The following is a 24,360-nucleotide window of genomic DNA, read 5'->3' on the forward strand; positions in this document are numbered from 1 at the left end:
TTGGGGGTGGGTTATTTGAGATTGAAGTCATAAAATTAGCAAAATAAGATTATAATACCAAAAGTCATAATATTGTGCATTTGTGATTTGTCAAATTTTCTAAATGATAGGGTATTTTGGGTAGTTTATATTTTAGGGAGAAAAGTGGCAATGAGAATATAGCACATTTTCTGAAAAAAGTTATACATTTGAGATAAATTTTGAGATTGAAGTTGCAATCTCATGAAAATGAGAAAAGCACATTTCAGATAAGTCATTAAGGAAAAATGCCTTCATCATTGAAGTTTGAAAATAAGGACAAAATGAGAAGTCATTTGAGGGGGGGAGAAAATTTTATATTAAAATCATAATTTGACTCAAATGACAGTTCAGATCCCCCCCTCCACAAAATCAGATTTGAATCAATTCCACTTCCAAGAATATTCATTAAGATTAAAATCACAATTTGACCTTTTCTATGAAATAAAATACATCTCTGATTGGTTTGTTTTAGTATTTATTTATAGTGTTTGTAAATGTTAAGATGTTAGTAATTTAAGTACATTTCAATTAATTTTAGGGTGCAAAAAACATTACAGGACTTAATGTAAATACTGAGTGGGTAGTCCATCGCATTTTTTCCACTGGTAATATGTCCAAGTCAGCTATACATCAGCACTGGAAAATTGTAATGGAAAAAGCTTTATTCATAAGTTAGATATTGTATGCAAAACAGCATCAATGCCAAGAAGCTAATTGTCAAATACATTAAAACATGTCATGTATGGTGAAAAGAGAAAATAACTCAAATTAATCTGTGAAAAGGTCAGCATGAAAGGCAAGTGACCAAACACACTTTAACACCCAATTAGAAAAAGTAAAAGACTGGCTAGAAACAATGATTGCAAATCCAAACGACTCAAAAAGTCATCTTATAGACTGAGTGAAGGCCGAGCCAAGAGATCGGGGCATCTTGTCTTTGGGTTTTTTCTTAGGGTCCACCTCGAAGCTCTTCCACAGTCGCATGGTCTCGTCCGCTGCCAGGCTAGCCACCGTGGAGCTGTCCGGACTCATGGCGATGTTGAGGACTCGCTCGCTGTGTCCTAAGAGTATTGTGGGGGGTGATAAAGAACTGTGGTTTTGTACTGTATAAAAACAAACAATCCAAAGTAGTTAACATTTAAGCTTTAAATCAATTGACATTGTGATGCGCTTCTGGGGTGTGCAATTTAGAATTTAGCCACCAGGGGGAAGTACAGAGAAGACAGTCATAACCAAGTTGCACTATATAAGCCTTTTTTCATAGCGTATAAAGAATTCATGCCTCCAAGTATTGTATGCCCCGTCTATAGGTGCTTGCAGTTTGTGTTCAAATAGAATTTAAGTTTATAACTACCATGATACCGATGCTAGGCTTTTTTTAGCCGTCTATGGCATTTCGGATTATGTTTTAGCATTAAGCTAGCAACATTTTGTAAGACAATGTTACAGTCACGGAAAACAGACCACTTTTTTTCTTCAATATCTTAATTTTAATGACTGGTACCGTACCACTAAGGGCATATTACCTAAAGAATACAACAAACAAAAATGTAGCTGATTCTATTATACTTTGTTCTATTTGGCATGATTAATCTTAATTGTATTCCCACTGATTTGTGGGACTCAAGAAAACAGCTAAACATTAGCTCCTTAACCCTCCTGTTATGTTACGGGTCAAATTGACCAGTTTTAAGGTTTGAAGATCTAGGAAAAATAGTTAAAAGTATTTTTGCAGGATGAAACTTCTTCTGCTTGCCTTAATTAGTGCAATCAAAATAAATTGAAAATGGTTCATCTCACATATTTGCAACCACCCCCTGCATGTTTATATCACAGATACTGTTCGGATCAATTTGACCCACCAGTCAAACTGGAGGTAAAAGGGTGTCAGAAATGTCAGACCATTTCTTTCTTTGTAACTGTGAGACTTAGTCTCACTCACTCACACGCACACACAGGTGCGATGACTTTTGACGGGAACCATTTATGTTCTCCACCCACATTCAGTGGACACTCAACAGGGGAGGGGCAAAACAAAGATTCTCTGCATGGGAGTCCTACCAACATTACACTCTGTCAGGCAGACCTTTCCAAAATGAGCAACAGAAGCAAAAGGATGACAGTCCAGAAGACTCTGGAAGTCATCTTTGATCAGGACAGTGAAATAGAGGAGGATGTGTCTGAAGATGAAGACTATCTTGAGCTAAATTCTGAGAATTGTCATCTGGACTGAGATCTTTCCTGACTGGAATGTGTCAAAGCTGTACAAGAGGCGCATCTTTCTCAATGAGCTGGGGAAGGCACTTGTGACACCACCCATCCAACGGAGGCAGCACCTGCCAAGGACCCCAGCCGCTGCAGCCACAGTGAGGGAGATCCAGGAGAGGACTGCACCTAGTACACTAGAAAGTGAGGTAAGTGTGTGTGTGTGTGTGTGTGTGTCTTGGGATCCCCAAAAAGACAACATAGTAAAGTAATCATGGTCCTCTTTTTTCTAAGTTTCTGCTGGGGGGGGGGAAAGGAAGAGGAGCCATGTCTGCAGGCCATCTGATGATGTCAAGACAAGCATTACCTGTGCGAAATGTGCAAAATGAATTTGCACAAAGCAAAGTGTGATGACATGTCACTCGTGTGCTGTGTAGACGTACAGACAGACACACACACACACACACCTTGTTATATTGCTATTGCTTGTTATTTTATTCATTTCTGGTTCACCAACAGTGCATGTCTGTCAAACAAAATGTAAATATGTTTCAATTTTATGTAAAACTATTGTGTTTTATATGTTGGTCTTTCAAAAGTAATAAAGTGGTGAAACAAAAAAAAAATGTAAACATTTTTTTTAATGAAAAACGAATGAATTATCCTAATTAAACCATTACCTGCGAGAGGTAAGGAACACGATAACAAATATTGATAGAATAGTTAGTAATGGAGTTATTAATTAAATAACTCTTTTTGGGAACTTTTTGGGTTTCGGACATCTTTTGTATAATTAAACGGTCAAATTGACCCAGGAACATCATTGATGTCCCTGACAAATGAACATAACAGGAGGGTTAATTAAACTCAGCTATTTTTGTCATCATCATGATATTTGTCCAGCCAAATGTACTTTTGTTGTATCAGACATTAGAAATGAAGAAACTAATATTTTGTTTCCTTGGCTGTATGTTTTAGTTTTACAGTAAACTAGGTCTGGAGTGAATTGGCTGGCAACCAGTTCAGGGTGTACCCCGCCTCCTGCCCGATGACAGCTGGGATAGGCTCCAGCACGCCCGCGACCCTAGTGAGGAGAAGCGGCTCAGAAAATGGATGGCTGGATAGGTCTGGAGTGACAATAAACACTTTGAAACAAGCACACTTGGCCCACCATCTGCCAAACTGCACACTCGGGTGGGAAGAATAGGCAACTTGGTAAGGGGAGGGGGAAAAAAAAAAAAAAAAAAAAAAAAAAACTAAGTCAAATTTTTTGCTCACAATAATAATCAAAAATAAATATTTTCAAAAATCGACCAAGCTCATGATTCCAAAAACTCGTGAGATGGGGCATTGGAAGATATGCTTACCGTTGAGCTCTGAGACTTTTGCCATGGACGGGTACTTCCAGATGACCAAGTTATGGTTTGCAAAGCCGTGTGCGGAGATCAGTTCCTTGTAATTCGGAGCAAATGCTAGTGCAGACACCTAAAAATTGGTCGAATGTCAAGAAATTGGGTCAACAAGTGAAGCATGAATGGACGATACTATTACAATGTGTCCTTGAGCACAGGGGTTTCTCAAACTTTTTGGATCCAGTGACCCCCCCAGTGCCGAACTTTTTACAAGAATCCCTTCGCTTTGTATAACCATGCACAATATATAAAAAAAACTAAATAAAGGGGGCGGGGGTGGTGAATATTTGGGCCAAAGATAAAATTCAGCATGAATGCTTGAAATTCTGTTTTGTTGAATGAATTTTGTGATTACCTGGGACTGCGTGTTGAGCGAGCTGAGGCAGGAGCCGCTGTTGACGTTCCAGACACGGATGTGACAGTCCGTGGTGCCGCCGCCCGAAGCCAGGATGCCCGATTGCCAAGGACACCAGGCCAAAGCCTACGACCACAAATGCACAAGTCATCATTTGAGGGGGAAATCGTTTAATACAGACTGCAGTCATAAAAGAATAACCTTGTATACTTGAGGGGGGGGGGGGGGGGGGGAAACACATTTTGCAAGATTGAAGTTATATTCACAAAAGTTATAATAAATATTTGGAAATAGTGGTACATTTTCTAGGTAAATTGTACTAGGGTAAAGTGTCAAATATGAGAATAAAGTCAGATTTAAAAAAATATTTTAAACTGAATAGGTGAATCCGCAGATGCTGAACCACGAGTATGCAGGGGTCCACTGTATAAACCCCACCACCCCCACCCAGATTTGAAATCTATTTTATCCGCTTAAAAACATATTCGACCTTTCGTCTAAAATAAAAGACTACTGTGCTAAAATAACTAATCTGGTAGTTTTCCCGAGTGGCCCCAATAATCCGTCATACAAAACACTTATTTCCAATGTCAAACTAATAGAAGAACTAACTGCTGCCCACCTTGACTGCACCCTTGTGGAGACTGAGGGTGTGCAGCGCCTGGTTGGCGTCCCCACGGCCCCGCTGAGCCACGCTGGGCCAGACGCATACCAGGTTGTCGTTGCCGCCGCTGGCCAGGTAGCGGCCGTCCAGCGACCACTTCAGCCCGCACACCTCCTGCGAGTGGCCCTGCAAGGTGAAGATGTGGTGCTCCGCCACCCTCACATCGTGGTGGTGGATCTGACCCGACCTGCTGCCACTGAGGCGGGCAGGGGGAGAGTATTGCTTGTGGTGAGTAAGGGGGGAAAGCAAGACTTTGGGTTCAAAACAGAAATTAAAATCACCTGGAAAGGATGTGGCTATTCCAACTCAAGCTGCAGACTCGTGCAGAGTGGCTGGTCATACTGCGGAGACATTTCTCTTGTTCCACATCCCACAACTACAAAAACAGACCACACTTATTACAGAGCAAGTAACTGGTGCGGGAGGGATCCCATTATGCCTACATTTTCCACCACCCTACAATAAAATCCAATTTTAAATTTTCACCACACCAAAAAAAAAAAAAAATAAATTAAATTTAAAAAAAAAAAAAAAAAAGACCCACGAATTTAAATTCCACCAACAAAAAAAATGGCACTGTTCCCGCTCTCCCCTCCTTTCGCATATAAGCCCGCCGCGGAGTAATATTCAGAAATTAGATCTGTGTGTGGAATGGCTCTAGCTGCCAGCGTTCAAGGAGTACCAAACAGGAGCGATTTACGTTGAACTACAGAAGCAGAACCAAAAAAATAAAAAATAAACTTTTTAAACCAACTTGGACTGCGCAGTCACTGGTACCAACAGACAGGTAGCTGCCCTCCTTGGTCCAGGACAGTGAGCTGATGTAGTCTGCATCGTTCTCCATAGTCATGAGGTGGATGATGTTTCCGTGAGTGGCGTCCCACAGGTACACGCTGTTTTGAAGAGCCACCGCTAGAATGTTGCGGCTGTTCCAGTCCATCAGATTCAAATCTGGGGGTGAGGAGGGTGGGGGAGTGGTCAGCATCGTACACCACAATAGAACTTTGGAATGCCACCGGCGAGGCAAAACTTACAAAAATCATTCCGAATCTCAGGTGCATCCAAAATTCTGTCGGCGGTTGAAGATATGTATCGTGTCTTTTTGATGGACATGGGTGTTATTGTGTGACTGTAGAGAGACTTCATAGAGTTGTGTTGGCCTGGAAAAAAAAGACAATTATTGGGCTAGATTTACACTTCTGGTCCTGGTTTGAGTTTAAACCCCCCCCCCCCCCGGAGTCAGAATTTTATTTCCATGTCCATTTCAAGTGACACACTAAACCATATGTCTGTGACAAAACACAAAACAGCCCATGTGCACAGAAACACAAATTACATGCTTATAAAAAAAGAAAAATCCACAAGACAGCAATGGTAAACAGAATTATCAGACGGCTACCTCTGCCAAATTTCTTGCCGGATTCGGCTACAAAAACTCAAGTATCAAAAATGTTATTGGAACAGTGAGTGTTAGTTTGGTGTCATCTTTAACTGCAATTGTGGTGTCAGTGTTGAGATTAATTTGGAAATGTAGTTTGTTACAATTACAAGTTACCCTTTTGAAAATGTCAGTAGTGGAACTATTTCAATTACTTTCCAAAATTAATGTAACTAATTAATTGATAATTTAGACTATTTTTCTACATTTTAAATGACCCCTTGGATGAATCCTCTAAAAAAAGTGGATTAAAAGCATAGAACAGTCTTTACACAAATAACAAAACATGAAATCTAAAGAAATGTTTTGTCTTCCAAAGTTTAACTATACATTAGAGTCTAAACTGGGCCAACCCTTTTCGAAAAATCTCAGATAACCTAATAATACCATAAAGTGGCGCTCTGAGTCACATTTGAAAAAAAATCTTATCTGAGACTAATATGGCAGATGACCAGTGGGTAAATCTATATGGAAAAAACTATTTCATTAATCCGGGCTTTTGCGGCGATTTCTCTTTTTTTTTTTTTAAAGTGTAACCAAAACTGTATAAAAATGTTTACTTCTAGAATTGTTATTTGATTACACATTTTCTCGCAGTAATAATACATTACAATTATATACATTTTGTAAGTAAATTATGTAACTTTGTTACATGTAATTCGTTGCTGCCCTACACTGGATATTATACGCAGTGGTATCTTGCGTCTTGCGCTGCACTCCCACTGACGCATATCTAATACGCATTTGATTTTAATCCACATCTTAATATGAGAATCCATGCAATTTTTACTTCTTGATGCGCATCACAATTGTGTCACTTGAACCGTGCAACATAAAACCAGCCTTGGTTTCATTTGCACGATAAAGCAGAGTGGTGGCGTTACCATCTGGGTTAACTGTTGGTTTTCCACTAAACTGCAGAATGCGGGCCTCTTCTAGGTTGCAGCCATTCAGCGTGACGGACCACGACTTCTGCTGTTCCTTTAACAAAATACCAGAGGATTACAGAAATTGTTGGACTCATGCTTGTATGCAGAGTGCATTATACTGTAGCATAGCTTCAGTGATCATTTCAAATCGCTCACCAATGAAACCGCTGAAACGTTGTCTTCCTTGGGCTGATTCTCTTTGGAGAGCAAGAAACTCGCCACTTCCATTTGTTTTTCATTCCGAACGGGAATGAAGCGGTCCCCCTGCAGCGTCTTTGATGGAGTCACTTTCCGTCGCCCTAAATAAAAAAAGCAAACAGTCACCACACTGCTTATCAGTTGCAAAAGTAAGGATGGATAGAAAGTGTTTTCTTTATTGAACCAAGGCACATTTTACATTAGAAAAATCTCACAGCACACCAAATATAAAATGTCACAAAAAGTATGAATACTTAAATGATACTGTCCATACTGCCCAATGTGAAATATGGGCATGTTTAGAACCCAAAGGTACTACTCGGCGCCATGAACGGCAAAAGGTAGATACACAGTTTAATTGTAGATACTTCTATCGAGTGGAATAGTAATTGTTCTGCCGGTCACTATACATTGCTGGCATAGATAAATCACCAAAGATGCATAATTTATAGTGAACAAGTTTCACACCAATTAAGCCACAGGTGTCAAACTCGTGGCCCGGGAGCCAGATCCGACCCGCCACATCATTTTATGTGGCCCGCGAAAGCAAATCAAATTTTCTCATTGTCTTCTGGTGTAATACCATTGAAATATTTGCAAGCATTTTTTTTGTTACTAATTCCCTTTGAAAATAAATGTAACAGTTGAAAAACATGTCTTTATAGGCTCCTGATTTCAAAACTGTCTATTCACTGTTGTGTATACTGTATGTAATTACAGTATAGGAAGTAATCTTTCATTTATATGGGTTCACAGTTTTAGCGGCCCTCTGAGGGAAGTCGTAACTACGATGTGGCCCGTGACAAAAATGAGTTTGACACCCCTGTGATTAAGTGAATTGGATAATTTGCCCACAACACACTTGTCTAACCTTATTCAAAAGACCACCTCAGTAAGTGGTCTCAATTTGGTTTCAAGATTTAACATGCAATATGTGAACCGAAGGTGCTCCAGGTTCATTACGCCTTGGGTCCGCTTTCAAAGCAACCTGCCCCATATGAACCCAAACTAGAATGCATCCTTTACACTATTTAATATGGAGGGTAGGGGGTGTTCGGTGAACGACGGTCCAGACAAACATGGTTTCCAGGATACAAGCGGCACGCAATAAACTAGTTTTGCGCAATGGCATAAAAATATGTGGTCACATTCAGAAACAGCTGACATGCAACACTGTGAGGTTGTGATCCAGACGCAAGAGCTGGTAGACTATGGAGAGTTCCAAATCATAAAGTACTGTACGTTACATTGCCAGCGCAGTTACGTACATGCATCGTTAACCGAGGACCCCCTATGCTATAGGAGTGTTCACTAGAGGACTGATGTGACTGTGTGCATGAAATTGGTTGGCAAAAACCTTGAATACTTCCTATAAAAATGTGGCTGAGAAAGAAATCACTCAGTTTTTGCCATTTGATGCCAAATATGCACAAATATGTTTCAAAACATCTCTACAACAGCGGCACCCGGGTTTTTCCTTATCAATAAGCAATTATGGACAAATGGCTCCCAAATCCAGCCACCTGGCCTGACCTGAGGTGATGCATTTGATCGACAACTTTTAATATAGGCCTACACAAAAGTTTTATTGAAAGCCTACAAATCTCTTGATCTCATCATTCACTTGATTGTAAACTGTTCAGAAGGAGAGACGTCTCAATAAGTGAGGTTTACATTTTGCATATTTGGTTAAAGCTTTAGGTTAGAGGTGTCAATTAATCGACAACTACTTCGAAAATGGATCAATTATTTAACTTAAGGTTGTCCAAACGTTCTGATTTCAGACTTTTTTGCCAACCGCCGCATACAGGTGACCATTTTGTGACGACGCGGCCAACACTCCTATAAAGTACGAGCATAAAATGACTCATCTTCTTCCCTACGTCTGACCGCGGCCGTGCCTTACCTGGCGTCTTACCGGGCGTCTTGGAGGAGTTCAGGGAGATGTTGGCAGGCCTGCCCGGGGACAAGCCGCCGGCGGCCGCGTTGGACGAGCTAGCTTTCCTTTGCCAGCGGGCAATCGGAGCATTGGTGATGGGCACGTCCAGCTTTAGCGTGTTGCTGATGTCGTTCTCCAGTCCGAACTGGGCCATTGTCAAGGATCTCGCTCTGCTAGGATTGGGAGAAAAGCACGACGTACAGTGAAGAAAACTACTCACTTTGCCTCATTCAACAAATAAACAAGGTTTACTCACTCTGTGTGTGCGACGTGAAGCGCAGTCCAATAAGCGGAGGAGAAGTTGACCAACCTTTCAAATATTTTTTGAAGAAACGCTAGGGGATTTAAAAACCCTTAGAACGCCACGCCATTGGTTGGTCACACAACGGTCGGGAATACGCCAATGTGATTGGTGGATGTGATGCGGGGACTTCCGGCCACGGTGGAAATATCGCCGTCTATCGCACAGGAGGTGGTGTCGTTACGACGTTTCAAAGTCCTTGAAATAGTAACATCGGTAATAAGACATTTTATTTTTGTAATTATTTACTTTATTAAATAATTGATATAAATCAGATGTTTTATTTAATTTATCAGTTGTAATTATATATATAGTTTATTATTATTATTATATAATTTATTCATATTTATATTGTGAAAATTTATAATGTAATATAATTATTAAAACTAGTCACCATAATAAACACATCATGCATTAAGGGACAGTAACCTCAAGCCCTCAAGCAATATTTAATTGTAGCCTCATTTCACTTATTCATTCATTTTCCATACCACTTAAACTTCACGAGGGTCGTGGGCATGCTGGTGCCTATCCCAGCTGACTCTGGGCGAGAGGCGGGGTACACGCTAAAGTGGTTGGCAGCCAATCGCAGGGCACATAGAAACAAACAACCATTCACAATCACATTCACACTCACGCAGGCACAGAGAGAACATGCAAACTCCACACAGGCGGGGCTGGGATTTGAACCCAGGTCCTCAGAACTGTAAGGTAGATGTGCTAACCAGTCATCCACCATGACACCTAGCCTCATTTGATTTTGTAAAATAATAATTAAAATTATAGGTATTAATGGGCCAGGAATAATATTCTACTGTTAGGTCATACAGTTTTAACATACTGTATATGACAAACAAGTGTTTTGTTCAAAATATTTTTAATGCAAACACACAGGCAAGGCCGGATTTGAATCCAGGTCCTCAGAACTGTGAGGCAGATGTGCTAACCAGTGGTTCACCATCCCTAGCCTCATTTTATTTCGTAAAATAATAATTAAAATGGCTGTACAGTGGTCTAGCACATCCACCTCAGTTCTGAGTTCTGACCTGGGTTCAAATCCCGGCCCCGCCTGTGTGGAGTTTGCATGTTCTCCCCGTGCCTGTGTGGGTTTTCTCCGGGTACTCCAGTTTCCTCCCACGTCCCCAAAACATGCATGCTAGGTTGATTGAAGATTCTAAATTGCCCTTAGGTGTGAATGTGAATATGAATGGTTGTTTATTTCTATGTGCCCTGCCATTGGCTGGCATCCAGTTCGGGTGTACCCCGCCTCTCGTCCGAAGATTGCTGGGATAGGCTCCAGCCCGCCCGTGACCCTAGTGAGGATAATCGGAACGGAAGATGAATGAATGAATGAATAATTAAAATTATAGGCATTAGTGGGGGGCCAGGGAGGGGTGAATTTTTCAAAATATTTTAATAATATTCTACTGTTAGGTCAAAGAGTTTTAACATACCGTATATGAGAAAAAGTGTTGTTGTTTTTTTTAATACAAACTCCCCCTCTAACAGAGTAAGTTAATGAGAAATGTGAACTGAACTGTAACGTGAACATTTGGCAAAAAGTTCTAAACAAAAAACAGTCAAACAGTCATACATTTGCAAAACCTTTTAATGAAGGCATATAATTGAAAAAACAACAACAGTACAGTTGAAAAATATTGGTCCCAAAAGGAAAGGGTTTTTTTTCATTGAAAAAATGAATAGTAACCTGGGTAGAGTATATGCATTCAATTCTGCTTTAAAATCAGCATGTGGTAAAATTATCCTTTATCGTGTTTTCATAAAGACAAAACACAGTTTTAGCAATGAACACATTTAAATGGATATACTCTGTCTTACATTAAACTGTAATCGACACTCCTGTAATTACACTTTTCAATATTTAGCAGTATGGCTGTGATTGGTGAGTCAAAATAACAAGACAATTGGTATTGGAAAATTGGTGTTAAAAAACACCACTTTTCACTCATTTGTACAAAACAAAACAAAATAAAGCATTTTTTAGCGGGTGATTTTCCATTTATTGCTCATTTTTACATTCGTGTTAATGACACACGCATGATAAAGTGCATTAAAATAATGGTCTTAAATCGATCAAGTGGATGGATGTGATTTCTGGACAGAATTATTTAGTTGATGATACAAGTAGGAAAATGGGTATGAAAATACTCTGTTCACGGGGATATACTATGGAATTTTTTTTTTTTTTAAATACACTTTAATAGTTTGGTCTCTGGAATAGCTGCCCACCCATCAAGTGAAAAATTAACAACCAAGTAAATATTCGGTTTCTGAAAATCTGTCTTTGAGCAAGCCTTTCTGCACGTTTGAAAATTGTATTCCTGAAAGGAAAAGAAACCCAGAATATACCTCAACAATAACTGCACTTTGGCTATCTATACAACAATATGTTGAAATTTTGGCACTATAAGCGTTGTGGGAAAATGGCCTCAAAATTGGAATTTGGTGAGGCACTTTGGAGTCCAGCATGAGCGGTCCCTCGCCCCACTATCTAGAAACTTCAGTGCCTTCGCTCGCAGCAGCGGTCAAGCGGTGCGATTGCGGCGTACAGTTAGCTACCTAGTTATGCCTACACCCAGAAAATGCAGCTTCCCTTCAGATAGCAGCTTTAGTGCACCTCGTTGTTGTCCGTGAGTGTGCGTCCATCATAGAGAGAAGGTAGAATACCGAGGTAAAACATTTTTTTTTATAAGTCCGACCTGAGGGCCCGTATGTGGACAGGGAATTCGTGCTGGCATGGCTGATTTAGAGCGCCTCGATACCACGCTGTGAAAAAGCCCCACGACAACCTGGTGGTATATATTCCAGCCACCGGAGGCTTATATTTTCACAGCTCAAACGTGTAAGGATGTATAGGTATTACAAAGAATGTTACATGAAGTAGCATCCATTTTTCAGGTCAAAGAAGTAATATTTGTTGGACAGCTGACAGGTGAGCACAGCGTGGTTTCAGGGGACACGCCCACAGCGTTCAAGACCGTAGAGCAGATCTTGATTTCTCACAATTTTGAAGCTTCATTTTTGATACAATATATATTTTTTAATTATTAAAATTTGCCAGGGTTCTTAAGAACACAATTCTATATGGTGTATCAAATTTACGAGATACATTTATTTTCACTTAACAGGGACTTTAAAGTCAACTACACAGTGAGTATTTCTGCCAAAATATCATCCTCGTATCATTGTTTGGCTTATCTGCGCCACTAATACTGGTTCATTCAAATGTCATACAACCAACCACTCAAGCTGTTACAGGACAGTGCTTTTATAGTTTAGCACTGAATCATAAGGTATGATAACTGTTGCCCTTTTTTTCTGGATGAAATTCTGCCATGTCATTGGGGTAGTGTATGATTGAGCCAAGTACACCTGCAAGAGAATACAAATTATCCAAAGGGTTGCTTCAATTGCTCCAGTTAGACAACAATAAGTTAAAGACAAGGACAAGGCCAGTGAAAATCAAGTTAATGTGTGCAGAGTTCATTACATTTTCAACTTTTCCCACTAATCTTCTCTCCAATGCTGTTAACATAGAATCATCAAGAATGTTGTTTTCTTACCTCCAGGGTGTCTCAGACCTAAGTAGAGAGAGAGAAAGAAAGAAAAGAAGAAAACAACAACACATGATCATGCTTTAAATCCTCCACAGGAGTGTGAGGATAGGAGATACCAATGCTTATGAGACTTAAAGGTTTATTTTGTATTTTCTGACACACATCGGAATTAACAGGGTAAATTTATATCTTCTATAGGAAACGAACTAATCTGCTCTACAATGTTTAGAACTGTCGATAAACTAAAGCAGTGTTTGAGCCAAGGGACATATTTTACATTAGAAAATAATTATAGAGCGGGATATATTTCAGACCCACCCGCAATAGGTACAAATCTATAGAGAGACCATATATCCATCCATCCATTTTCTGAGCCGCTTCTCCTCACTAGGGTTGCGGACGTGCTGGAGCCTATCCCAGCTATCATCGGGCAGGAGGCAGGGTACACCCTGAACTGGTTGCCAGCCAATCGCAGGGCACATATAAACAAACAACAATTCACACCTACGGGCAATTTAGAGTTGTCAATTAACCTACCACGCATGTTTTTGGGATGTGGGAGGAAACCGGAGTGCCCGGAGAAAACCCACGCAGGCACGGGGAGAACATGCAAACTCCACACAGGCGGGGCCGGGATTTGAACCCCGCTCCTCATAACTGTGAGGCAGACGCTCTAACAAGTCGTCCATCGAGCCGCCAGAGACCATATAATTCTTCTTATATCTATAGTTTACCCCTCACACACGCTTTAAACACATTAAAACTTATTAAAACATACTGTAAAACACATTGTAAACATATTTGAAGACACTCAAAAATTACAAATATAAATTGTATAGAAAATATTGGACATATTGTGGTGTCTGTGTAGGTGGATGTGGCTTTAAGAGGTGGGGCCTGGTGGCGTGTGAAATAGGCAAGTCTGCGTGTGAGTGTCTGGTCGTGAGCTGTGGCCAGCAGCAGCTCCTGCATAAGTGTTCACTAACCAGCTATAGTATTATATAAATATTGGTCACAAGCAAATAAGACAACAATAAAAAAAAAACCATTAACAAACTAACCCTCAAGATACTGGACTCAAAAAATCCTACGATATCATCACATTCTCACAAAACACAAAATGCGAGACTGTGAAAATGACTATTGAAATCACCAAAATCCAAAATTTATATGGCACTGCAGCCACACACAAGTTTGATAAACTGAAATCTAAATAGAAAAACAAGAATAGGACAATCAAATTTTTCACTCAAAGTAATAACAAAGTGGAACAAACTTGCAATTGGCTCAAAACCTGCAAATAAAAAACAATAATAATAAAATTGAAAAAACAAAAATAATCCACATGGGTTGTGCGGTTTTAGTTTACTTTGACTTCTTACATTGCTCCATTCAAAATTATGGATTATTCTCTGTACTGTATAGTTTGTGGTTGGGTTTCCTAATATTTCTGTTGCGTCTAAGAGGGTGTAGTGATTGGAAAAAGCATATTTGCATCCCTGATTAATGTTATTTGCTCGTAGTCCCTACCAAATAAACTCAATAGACAAATCCACAAAGGCTATTGTTGTTGCTATAGACAAAACAAATATTCTGAAACAAAAAGAAAGAATGTAAGTGACTCACTCACCCTGTTGTATGGAGAGGAAGAGGCTGAGAGCGACGAGCCCGATGAAGGTCAGTAGTCCCAAGATCGGGATCAGAAAATGAGGAATCGGAATCCATGGAACTACGAAACATTACAAGAGAATGTCAACAAAATGTGTTTCACCACAATGTACTAATACCTAAGAGTAGCTGCTCCATTATGAAGAAAAGGCATAGTGTATGAAATTTGTATTGACCGCTTGACTGGCGACCAGTACCCTGCCTCTCGCCCGAAGATAGCTGGGATAGGCTCCAGCACGCCCGCAACCTTAGTGAGGATAAGCGATACAGAAAATGGACGGCTGGACAAACTTAATTCGTAGTTCCTCAAATAGTGTTCCGGCGCATTTATTTACTTAACAGTAGAGGCTAGTGGCTGTTTATTGGAAGCACTGAGGCCTATATTATAACAAAAGATGCCGAAACTCCTGTTATCTGCTTACTTCTGAAAATGTGTCTGCATGTGAATGAGACATTCTGTACTTCCTCCCAACGGTAAGGTAACACTATGCGTAATTTTACATAATAACCGCCCCATGATTTGGAAGTTAGGCTGGTGGAAAATCAAGGGCTACTTACCAGGGACTGACTACACTGTCTGAAACATCATGCAGAAACACCTACATCCCCCATGGGTGTGACACCCCTATCATGTCAAAGCCGAAAGGTAAGCAGAGCTGCGTCGAGTTTTGTTGGCGTTTGCTAATAGCGTTAGCTTCTGATAGGTGGCACATACTTGATTCGTTCGGTGAACATACACACACAGTAGTGGATGAAGTGCTGCCTCCAGGAGTGAAATTTATTTTATTGTCTTTAGGGGTGCTCAATGTTTTTTTTAGCAAACACTACTCTCAAGGCTAAGGCTCTGCGCTCAGTTGTCATGGTAACGAAATCCATACTCACCATTGGCCCAGCAGTATATGGCGCAGGATGATAAGTCACTCACAAGCATGAAAGAGGGCCACCCCCTCAAAACCGGTTAAATGCAGCCAGACAGAAATAAGACAAGAAGTGCTTTAATTCTTGATCCTTGGTATATTTTGATAAAAATATGTCTCAGACATGCTAGCATGCTAGTAAGACGTGCAAAGTGTTTGAAGTAAGTGTCCATTTGGATTGATGTATTTAAGTTGGAAAAGAAACAAAAAGTTTCACGGTATAACAATATTGCAATTACGGCAATTAATTTTATTATTTTGAAATGTTCAGTTAAATTACAACTTTTTTCCACTGAACACTTTCCGTAGGTACATTAATAAAGACAATAGTTTCATAAATACTATCGAACTGCAGTAAAACAGTACAAGTATTTTTCAGAAAATGAGTAGCTACTTCTCTGCTTTGTAAAGTAACTTCAGAGTCGAAACGAACTGATGTTAGCTATGCTAGTTAGCTAGCTATTTGCCTCAGTAGCAAGTACTTATTTCACCCATTGGAGACACGCTAAGCTTCGTAGTTGGTTGCAAATGTTTATTTTAAGGCAGTGTAATATTAATATATTAACGTTACCTTGAATTTATCAAAGAGTGATGGGTGGTGCTCTTGTAAATGTTATATCCTTCCTCGACCAAGCCGCGGTACCTTCACTGACTGCTGGCGCCAACAACAAACGAGGGAGTGGTTGTGTCACTTTGCCTGCACCGACGACTCAAAAAACAAAAAAACAAAAAAAACACCTCGTACCATCCATCCATCCATTTTCTACACCGCTTATCCTCACTAGGGATGCGGGTGTGGTAGAGACTATCCCAGCTATCTACAGGCAAGAGGTGGGGTACACCCTCAACAGGTCGCCAGCCAATCGCAGGGGACATATAAACAAACAACCATTTGCACTCACATTCACACCTACGGGCAATTTAGAGTCTTCAATTAAGCTACCATGCGTGTTTTGGGATGTAGGAGGAAACTGGAGTACCAGGAGGAAACCCACGCAGGCACGGGGAGAACCTGCAAACTCCACACTGGCGAAGCCGGATTTGAACCCAGGTCCACAGAACTGTGGAGCAGATGTGCTAACCAGTCGTCCGTGCCGCCACACCACATACCGTTGATGGAAAATTTAAGGGTTTTGAAACTGTCACTTTTACACCTTGAAACCAGTAACCGGTCCAACATTACCCTTAAAATAAATAGATTATTTGATTTTTAAAAAATGCACCGGAAGCACACGTGTACATGAACGTGGCGAAGACTGTCTGTAACTTCCACTAACAACCCAGGCTAAACTTAGCTTGAAATACAGAGCCCGTCTCACAGTCAAGATGTATCACCTCAACATACTTCCTCGACACCAATTCCTATTTAAACAGGGCTTTGGCGACCACTTATGGCATTCTTGGTGAATTTTTCAGCAAATAGCTGGGGATCGTTACACAAAGAAGAAAACTATAATAGGTGAATTTGTGAATAGTGAACTGCGAAAATGCGGCCGATGTACTCCACCTGGCCGCTCCTCAGACAGCTTCAGTTTTCCCATTAGGTTGACGCATGCGTCCTGAAGGCGGATACACTCCCTCGCTGAGCTCCCCACGGCCTGCACCCATGATGCTTTGAGGGCCGTCGCTTGCGGTGTGTGAGCTACCCAGGCCCCACCGTGGTCCAGTGACAGGTAAAGTGATCCACTGTAGAAAACCCGGTCAGTCCAGTGTAGCTCCGAGCCCTCCAGTACACAGTCGCGGGAGCGAAGAATCGTGTGGTTCCCTGTCAACAAAGACATCCATTCATCCATCACTTTTCTAAAGCGCTTGTCCTTCTTAGTGTCACAGGTGAGCTGGAGCCTATCCCAGCTGACTTTGGGCAAGAGGTGGGGTACACCTCGGATGGCTCACCAGTCAATTGCAGGGCACATATAGACAAACAACCAATAATACTCACATCTATGGACAATTTTGAGTATTCAGTGAAGCTTACGCACATGGTTTTGGTATGTCGGAAGAAGCCAGAGTACCTAGAAAAAACTCCACACAGGAGGGACTCAACCGAGAGTGGAACCCAGGACCTCTTGACTGTGAGGCTGACATGCTAACCACTAGTCTACCTTGCTGTCTAATGAAAGATTCATAGGAGTTTGATGAGCTTGATTATCTTACTTGATACGACAGTCTGATTGGCGAGAAGCGTCAGTGGGATCAAATCAGCTGATATCCTCTGAATGATGCCGTTGACTTCCTTAGTGGAGCCAGTATAAGGGACCCCGTTGAGGAGGAACCGCTCCGAGACAGGCTGACCCCCAAACACCACCCACTGCTGCAGCTGAATTACCACTATGTCTGAACAGAAAGAGAAAGACATGAGTACACAAGCAGGTGCTTTTAGGTCATGAAAAAATAAAGTTGAGTTAAAAAGAACGCCATGAAGTGGATTTAAAAGGCATCAGAATGTTCTACAAGGAAGCACAAAGACAAACAATGGCCTCCTCTTAGATACTGTAGATGCCATCCATTTTCTATAGTGCTTGTCCTCATTAGGGCAGAGTACACCCTGGATTAGTCACCAGTCAATCGCAGGGCACCTATAGACAAACAAGCGTTCACACTTCTGGACAATTCTTTAATGAACCAAACAATGTTTTGGAATGTCGAAGGAAGCCAAGCAGAGTAACACCGAACGCAACTAAAGTGGACCATCACAAAAAACATTTGTTGCCGACTCTTCACCACACACCGAGTGATTGAGCACCGCACATCTACCTTTGTTTGTGAATGTTCATGTGCCTTTTTGATTGGTTGTTATTATTACATTTACCACGTTGCAACCCCATCTACCGGCAATTCACATTTTGAAACGCAGCAAAGCCAGTGGCCGACGGTTGCCCACTCATGAAAACTAGTCACCGAACCCCACACTGCATGACACTTCAGTTGGTTTCGGCGGCGGCGCTCGGTGTGCGGCTGGCCAAACATCCAAACTCCACACAAGGATAAAGTATCATTATTTGAGGAACAATGATTTTAAAAAAAAGTACAACTACGTACTATTTTACAATATGAGGCCGTATGACTCGTGGGTGGCATGTTTGCCTCACAGTTCTGTGCTTCAGGTTCGAATCTTGGCTCAGTTCTTTACATGTTCTCTCCCATGCTTGTGTTTTCTCCGGGTACTCTGGCTTCCTCCCACATTCCAATAACATCATGTTAGCTTCACTGAAGACCCGAAATTGTCCATAAGTGTGATTGTGAATGCTTGTTTTTCTATACTGTATGTGCCCTGTCAATCTCAGGTGTTGGCGGTGGTCCTCTTTCCCAAAGTCAGCTGGGATACCCTCATGAGGACAAGTTATAGAAAATGGATGCCTGAATAAACTAAACACCTTAGCCCTAATGAAAATCTAGAAAACGCAGTCAAGTAGATGCTATGCTATACACATTATATTGGAATACATATATTTCAATTCGGCGGCACGGTGGATGACTGGTTAGAGCGTCAGCCTCACAGTTCTGAGGTGCGGGGTTCAATCCCTGTCCCCGCCTGTGTGGAGTTTGCATGTTCTCCCCGTGCCTACGTGGGTTTTCTCCGGGCACTCCGGTTTCCTCCCACATCCCAAAAACATACATTAATTGGAGACTCTAAATTGCCCATAGGCATGACTGTGAGTGCGAATGGGTGTTTGTTTCTATGTGCCCTGCGATTGGCTGGCAACCAGTTCAGGGTGTACCCCGCCGCCTGCCCGATGACAGCTGGGATAGGCTCCAGCACGCCCGCGACCCTAGTGAGGAGAAGCGGCTCAGAAAATGGATGGATGGATGGATATTTCAATTCAGCATCCTTATTTGTAAAACACGGATCAAACAATACTATTTTTTTATATTACTATCAAAATGCATTTTTACAAATAACCCACCACTTTCCCAATAAATGCCTTAACTCAATAGACGTCTGAGGTGCTTTACAACTACTGTATGAGAAAATGTGGTCAGTCTGCTGCTATATATCCATTTAAATCCATAGAATACCTTTAACTAAATAATACAAAACTTTGAAAACTTATCTAGGATTAAACATCATTTTTTGTTTCCTTTGTGATTGTGCTGTGTTATCGGCTTAATTGACTTATATTTCCAAATATATTGCTAAAGCACACCAATAAAAAAAAAAGACACCTTAACATGAACCACAGCTCATTCCTGTTTCACAGCAATAATCACAATTGTTATATTATTAGTTATTCCCTTCAATAGCAACATAAATACATGGGATTTGGTTCTGCATTGCACTTTACAGCAACAACAACAAAAGTTAACTCTCTGTAATGTACAACTGGGTTATCCTTTCGATCTAAATCGTATTTCTTGAATTGGTCATAAGGAAAGCGCGTTTCTTACCGAAAGGAACCTGTAGAGCCAGGGATAAACGAGCCAGGAAAACAAGCACAAGAATACCACCAAAATACATAGCTCCGAGTTCCAAAATGCTGCTAAAACCTGTAGTTACAAGATTAGAGGGATGATTTAAGCCATTTACAGAGTGCTAATGTCGCCAAGAAGACAAGTTTAAGCGCTGAAACAGACGCTGTCGGGGGAGAGCATCGTTCTGTTCCACGTACTAAGGAGAGACACACTCAGTTTTACAAAGTTTTGTCAACCTTCCCATTCTCGCTTCTGATTGGCTGGACACGCACGCAAAGTCCCCGCCCACAAGGCCATGATTGACACCCCACTCTGTTTGCGCCGTAAACATGAAATGACAGCTTTAAACCTTTTGTTGACTATTAGATTTAACATATTAACTAAATATACTTTGCTTAGCACTACAATGACAAACTATTTTTTTGTGTTTCTCATAATTGATTGCAATATATTTGCATTTTTTTCCCCATACAGCACTTTAGAGCGACTCCTCACACACCTACAGTTAATGATAAAGTGGAAAGAATGTATTCAAATAACATCTGAATATAGGACATCTAAAGCCCTTAAAGAATTATCCAAAAGATTCTACCATACTGTAAACTTGCTTTGTAGGAATGGAAATTGTGTGAATGTAATAGATAAATAAAGAAAACAATAAGGTTGAATGCTTTTCAACACATTATAATTTTTTTTTATTAAAATTTAAAAACTGTAAAATAGTCTATGTGTTATTTTTTTTAAATTAATTTAAATATTGTTGAATTTAGTATTAATCCATCATATTGTCCATCCATCCATCCATTTTCTACCACTTATCCGAGGTCGGGTCGCGGGGGCAGTAGCTTTAGCAGGGACGCCCAGACTTCCCTCTCCCCAGCCACTTCATCAGTCCAATAACAGAACACCACTCGGGTTCCATTTATTGTACTCGTCATAGGGGTTTTTGGAGCCGTGCTTTGTCTGGTCCCTCACCTAGGACCTGTTTGCTATGGGTGACCCTGCCAAGGGCATAAAGCCCCAGACAACTTAGCTCCTAGGATCATTGGGACACACAAACCCTTCCACCACGATGAGGTGACGGCTCAAGGAGGGACATCATATTGTCTTCTCTTCAACTAAAAGTGTTGCTATCATGAGTACTTTCTGCAGCTTATGCGTTTGATGTTTTTCTCTTCAGGCCACGACAAATTCATTATTGACACAAGCAGTCCACATGTTTTATTCACGGGGATTTTTTAAAACAAGCACACCATTTGTTTTACACTCCCATGTGTTCATTTATTTTTAAATGTGAAAAAAAATCTGCTGGTCGTGTTGTTTTTATTCTAGAAATATATATATTTTTGTTGACGTGGTATCGTAAATATATTGACACAATTGGGGCTAAAGGGGGAAGAAATGTCAAATTGTTGTATGGTTAAGATAGGTCACATTTTTGGTGAACAACAAAATAAACATACCAGAAAATAAACACTAACGTCTTAATATCTTCTTCTGGAACAAGGCAAACAATGTTATGGCATTGATTAAGTCCTCCTGTTTCACCTCGGTAATGTTTCAGAAAATGTCTCCTAGTGAAGTACATCGTACATACGGCCTGTTCTCATAGTAACCGGCCAAGATTGAAGTTTGCATGTAGCTGCTTATGTGATGCAGAATATATGTTCATCCTCCAATACAGTATATAACATTTATGTTGGGCTGCGTTTTCATGAATACACATGAATTCTTCCAGTTATTCTGCTCACAGAAGAAAAAAATTACTTGTTGTCGTAAATAATAATTCAGTAATAATGACTGGATTTATAGTGCCTTTGAAGGCAAGCCAGTTAAGGGCAATTACAGTATTTCATGAGGTAGTCAGGATATTTATGTACTTTATGTATAAAGGGGAACTATTAAACACTAGGGTAGAAGCTGTGTGTACCGATGTAATAACGGGAACAAATGACACATATTGCTTTTCAGGAGTTTTTTTTTTAACAAACAAAATATTAGTTTTTTATCAAAAACATGGTTTTTGTCCTTGAAATTGTACAACTTCTTTCAGTAAAATGAAGCTTTTTATTTTCCTCAAAAATGTAACATTCTTTTCCTGGAAAATTTAAGACTGGTTGTCGTTGATGTGTCAACAGAAAAATAGAACAGAAAAAAATTAAAGGCAACTTCTTGTTGACCTATATGAATTGGGTGAAGAGGAGGGGTTAAAGTTCATAACCTTGTGGCACACCTTGGTAGACTGGAAATGGAGTCAATCTGGAGCTATGGATGGTGACACGTTGTTGGCCGACGGGTTCAGGTAAGCAGTTGAGGAGGATGGCATTGCCGTTTTTTCATAGATTTTTTAATAATAATTAAAAAAAACATTGTGTTCACATATATCTGTCATATTGCAAACAAAATACTGCTCTATGAAGCATGGTGCATGTGTGGATGATAAGATGTTTTGTATAGTATAGTTTGTTATTTTAAGATACCATGGTTTTGGATCTTTTTGTTGTTTGAGAGTAGTCAGAACACAGTGATGCTTGTATGTTATGATTCTCATTGTTTTTGTGTATCAAATATACATTACTCACAAAGTTATTTGGCTTTTGTTGAAATTTCAGGATGAACCATAAATGCTCTATAACCTTCCCAGGTCAACTTAATTTGAACTTCTCTAACCTTTTGAACGCACCTCCAAATGCTCAAATGTTTTAATACTTTTTATACAACTTGCTGTTCTCTAATAAGGAGCTGAACGGCAAAACTCCCAACTGGGAACTGGGCTAGGATCCAGTAGCGTGACCTTAATGAGGACAACCGAAAATGGATGGATATTAAAGTAAACTAAATTGTACTGTTTTTTTTCTGCCCGTGACTGTAGTTCAGCGACACTTTGAGAAGATTTATGGCTGTCACAATGCTCCAACGCACAGTACAATTTATGCTATCCATGGCAAGTTTCTCAAAACAAGATATGTTCTTAACAAACAACGCAGTGCCAAGCCTTCTACTACCAACACTGATGAAAACACTGAACTCTTACAGCAGGCATTCGCGCAAAACCAGCAGAAGTCGTTTCGAAGGCTGCACTGGAACTCAGCATTAACAAATGCATGATTTGGCGGCTATTTTGGCGAGTGATAGAGCTTTGCCCAAACAGACTTAAGCTTATTCCACTGGCATTTCTAGCCAATTTGGGGCATTGCTTAAGGACCCCTAAACCCTGAACCCTAAAGTTTGAGAGATTAGTATTCACAGTACAGTGGACGCCTGCTATTCGCGGAGGATAGGGACCGGGCCCGACCTCGAATGGCAAAAATCCAAGAATTGATGCCTATTATAATTGCAATGAAAAAAATAATTATTATTTAATAAGTGGTGATATACCGCCAATAAGTGTTTTGCACAAAACATGGGGGTTGCTCTACCCCTTTCCCCCATACCCCTCCCCCCCAAAAGTTGAAAAATAATTGGAAAATAAATTGCAAATAGGTCAGAACCGTGAATATGCCGGGTTCACTGTATTCAAGAAAGGCTATTTCTGTTAACCTGTTTTACATGTTGTGCAAGTCCAGAGTCCATCCGTCCATCCATTTTCTGAGCCGCTTCTCCTCACTAGGGTTGCGGGGGTGCTGGAGCCTATCCCAGGGTCATTTTTTGTATTTTTAATATTCACTGTGGGGGGCAGGTTTATGGCACGGTGAGTATGCTAGTTTTATGAATCGAATCCATTCCTATTATGTTGTGGCTCAACATTGAAATAATCCTTTATCAGATTTGACAGTTTAGGTACATACTGACTTTTCCAAAAAGTAATGCATCTCTCTTCAGTTGTTCAAAGGCCTCAAGCGGATGATGATGGTGCTCAACAAACTGATTCATTAATTCCACCCATCCATCCATTTTCTGAGCCGCTTCTCCTCACTAGGGTCGCGGGCGTGCTGGAGCCTATCCCAGCTGTCATCGGGCAGGAGGCGGGGTACACCCTGAACTGGTTGCCAGCCAATCGCAGGGCACATACAAACCAACAACCATTCGCACTCGCAGTCATGCCTACGGGCAATTTAGAGTCTCCAATTAATGCATGTTTTTTGGGATGTGGGAGGAAACCGGAGTGCCCGGAGAAAACCCACGCAGGTACGGGGAGAACATGCAAACTCCACACAGGCGGGGCCGGGGATTGAACCCGGGTCCTCAGAACTGTGAGGCTGACGCTCTAACCAGTCGGCCGCGATTCATTAATTCATTTTTGCATTTTTTTTTTTTTTTTTTTTAATATAAAAATGGCTATAGGTATAATTTGCATGAAAAACACTTAGGCTATAAATGACCGT

At 40.6% G+C, this 24,360-nt stretch overlaps 2 protein-coding genes across 5 annotated transcripts; both read right to left on the reverse strand.

Annotated features, from left to right (window-relative positions):
• Positions 1 to 665: 665 nt before the first annotated feature.
• cdc20 (cell division cycle 20 homolog) lies at positions 666 to 9,563 on the reverse strand. Of its 3 annotated transcripts, none has more exons than XM_061798347.1 (11): positions 9,418 to 9,563; positions 9,141 to 9,334; positions 7,181 to 7,323; positions 6,980 to 7,076; positions 5,692 to 5,817; positions 5,412 to 5,608; positions 4,939 to 5,033; positions 4,616 to 4,853; positions 3,994 to 4,119; positions 3,594 to 3,711; positions 666 to 1,082 (listed from the first exon to the last, which is right to left on the reverse strand). In XM_061798347.1, exons 2-11 carry the CDS (start codon positions 9,313 to 9,315, stop codon positions 907 to 909), a joined length of 1,491 nt encoding a protein of 496 aa, XP_061654331.1. In that variant the 5' UTR covers positions 9,316 to 9,334; positions 9,418 to 9,563; the 3' UTR covers positions 666 to 906. The 3 variants fall into 3 exon arrangements, with proteins under 3 accessions (XP_061654331.1, XP_061654329.1, XP_061654330.1); XM_061798345.1 differs by having other exon boundaries at positions 9,129 to 9,334; XM_061798346.1 differs by having other exon boundaries at positions 9,129 to 9,331; positions 9,418 to 9,552.
• Positions 9,564 to 11,053: 1,490 nt separating this feature from the next.
• Positions 11,054 to 20,250, reverse strand: LOC133489389 (uncharacterized). 2 transcript variants are annotated; one of them, XR_009791886.1, is made up of 7 exons: positions 20,012 to 20,250; positions 17,780 to 17,959; positions 17,133 to 17,390; positions 15,591 to 16,277; positions 14,671 to 14,769; positions 13,047 to 13,064; positions 12,834 to 12,855 (listed from the first exon to the last, which is right to left on the reverse strand). XR_009791886.1 is itself a non-coding variant. In XM_061798414.1 (6 exons), the coding sequence occupies exons 1-6, from the start codon at positions 20,079 to 20,081 to the stop codon at positions 12,770 to 12,772; spliced, it is 711 nt and encodes a 236-aa protein (XP_061654398.1). In that variant the 5' UTR covers positions 20,082 to 20,247; the 3' UTR covers positions 11,054 to 12,769. The 2 variants fall into 2 exon arrangements, 1 of the variants encoding a protein (XP_061654398.1); XM_061798414.1 differs by lacking the exon at positions 15,591 to 16,277 and having other exon boundaries at positions 11,054 to 12,855; positions 20,012 to 20,247.
• Between the last annotated feature and the right edge of the window lie 4,110 nt (positions 20,251 to 24,360).

The sequence above is a fragment of the Phyllopteryx taeniolatus genome, chromosome 14, assembly GCF_024500385.1.
Source record: "Phyllopteryx taeniolatus isolate TA_2022b chromosome 14, UOR_Ptae_1.2, whole genome shotgun sequence".
In the NCBI taxonomy this organism is placed as follows: domain Eukaryota; kingdom Metazoa; phylum Chordata; class Actinopteri; order Syngnathiformes; family Syngnathidae; genus Phyllopteryx; species Phyllopteryx taeniolatus.

Coding starts and splice junctions, on each gene's coding strand:
- cdc20 (XM_061798345.1), bottom strand. CDS start 9,315: ATGGCCCAGTTCGGACTGGAGAACGACATCAGCAACACGCTAAAGCTG. Junction 5,818..6,979: donor ACCAACAGTTAACCCAGATG/GTAACGCCACCA, acceptor TTTTTTTTCCAG/GCCAACACAACTCTATGAAG. Junction 4,120..4,615: donor TCCACAAGGGTGCAGTCAAG/GTGGGCAGCAGT, acceptor TTGTGGTCGTAG/GCTTTGGCCTGGTGTCCTTG.
- LOC133489389 (XM_061798414.1), bottom strand. CDS start 20,081: ATGTATTTTGGTGGTATTCTTGTGCTTGTTTTCCTGGCTCGTTTATCC. Junction 17,391..17,779: donor CAATCAGACTGTCGTATCAA/GTAAGATAATCA, acceptor CTTTGTTGACAG/GGAACCACACGATTCTTCGC. Junction 14,770..17,132: donor GCTGTCTGAGGAGCGGCCAG/GTGGAGTACATC, acceptor AATGTTTCGTAG/TTCCATGGATTCCGATTCCT.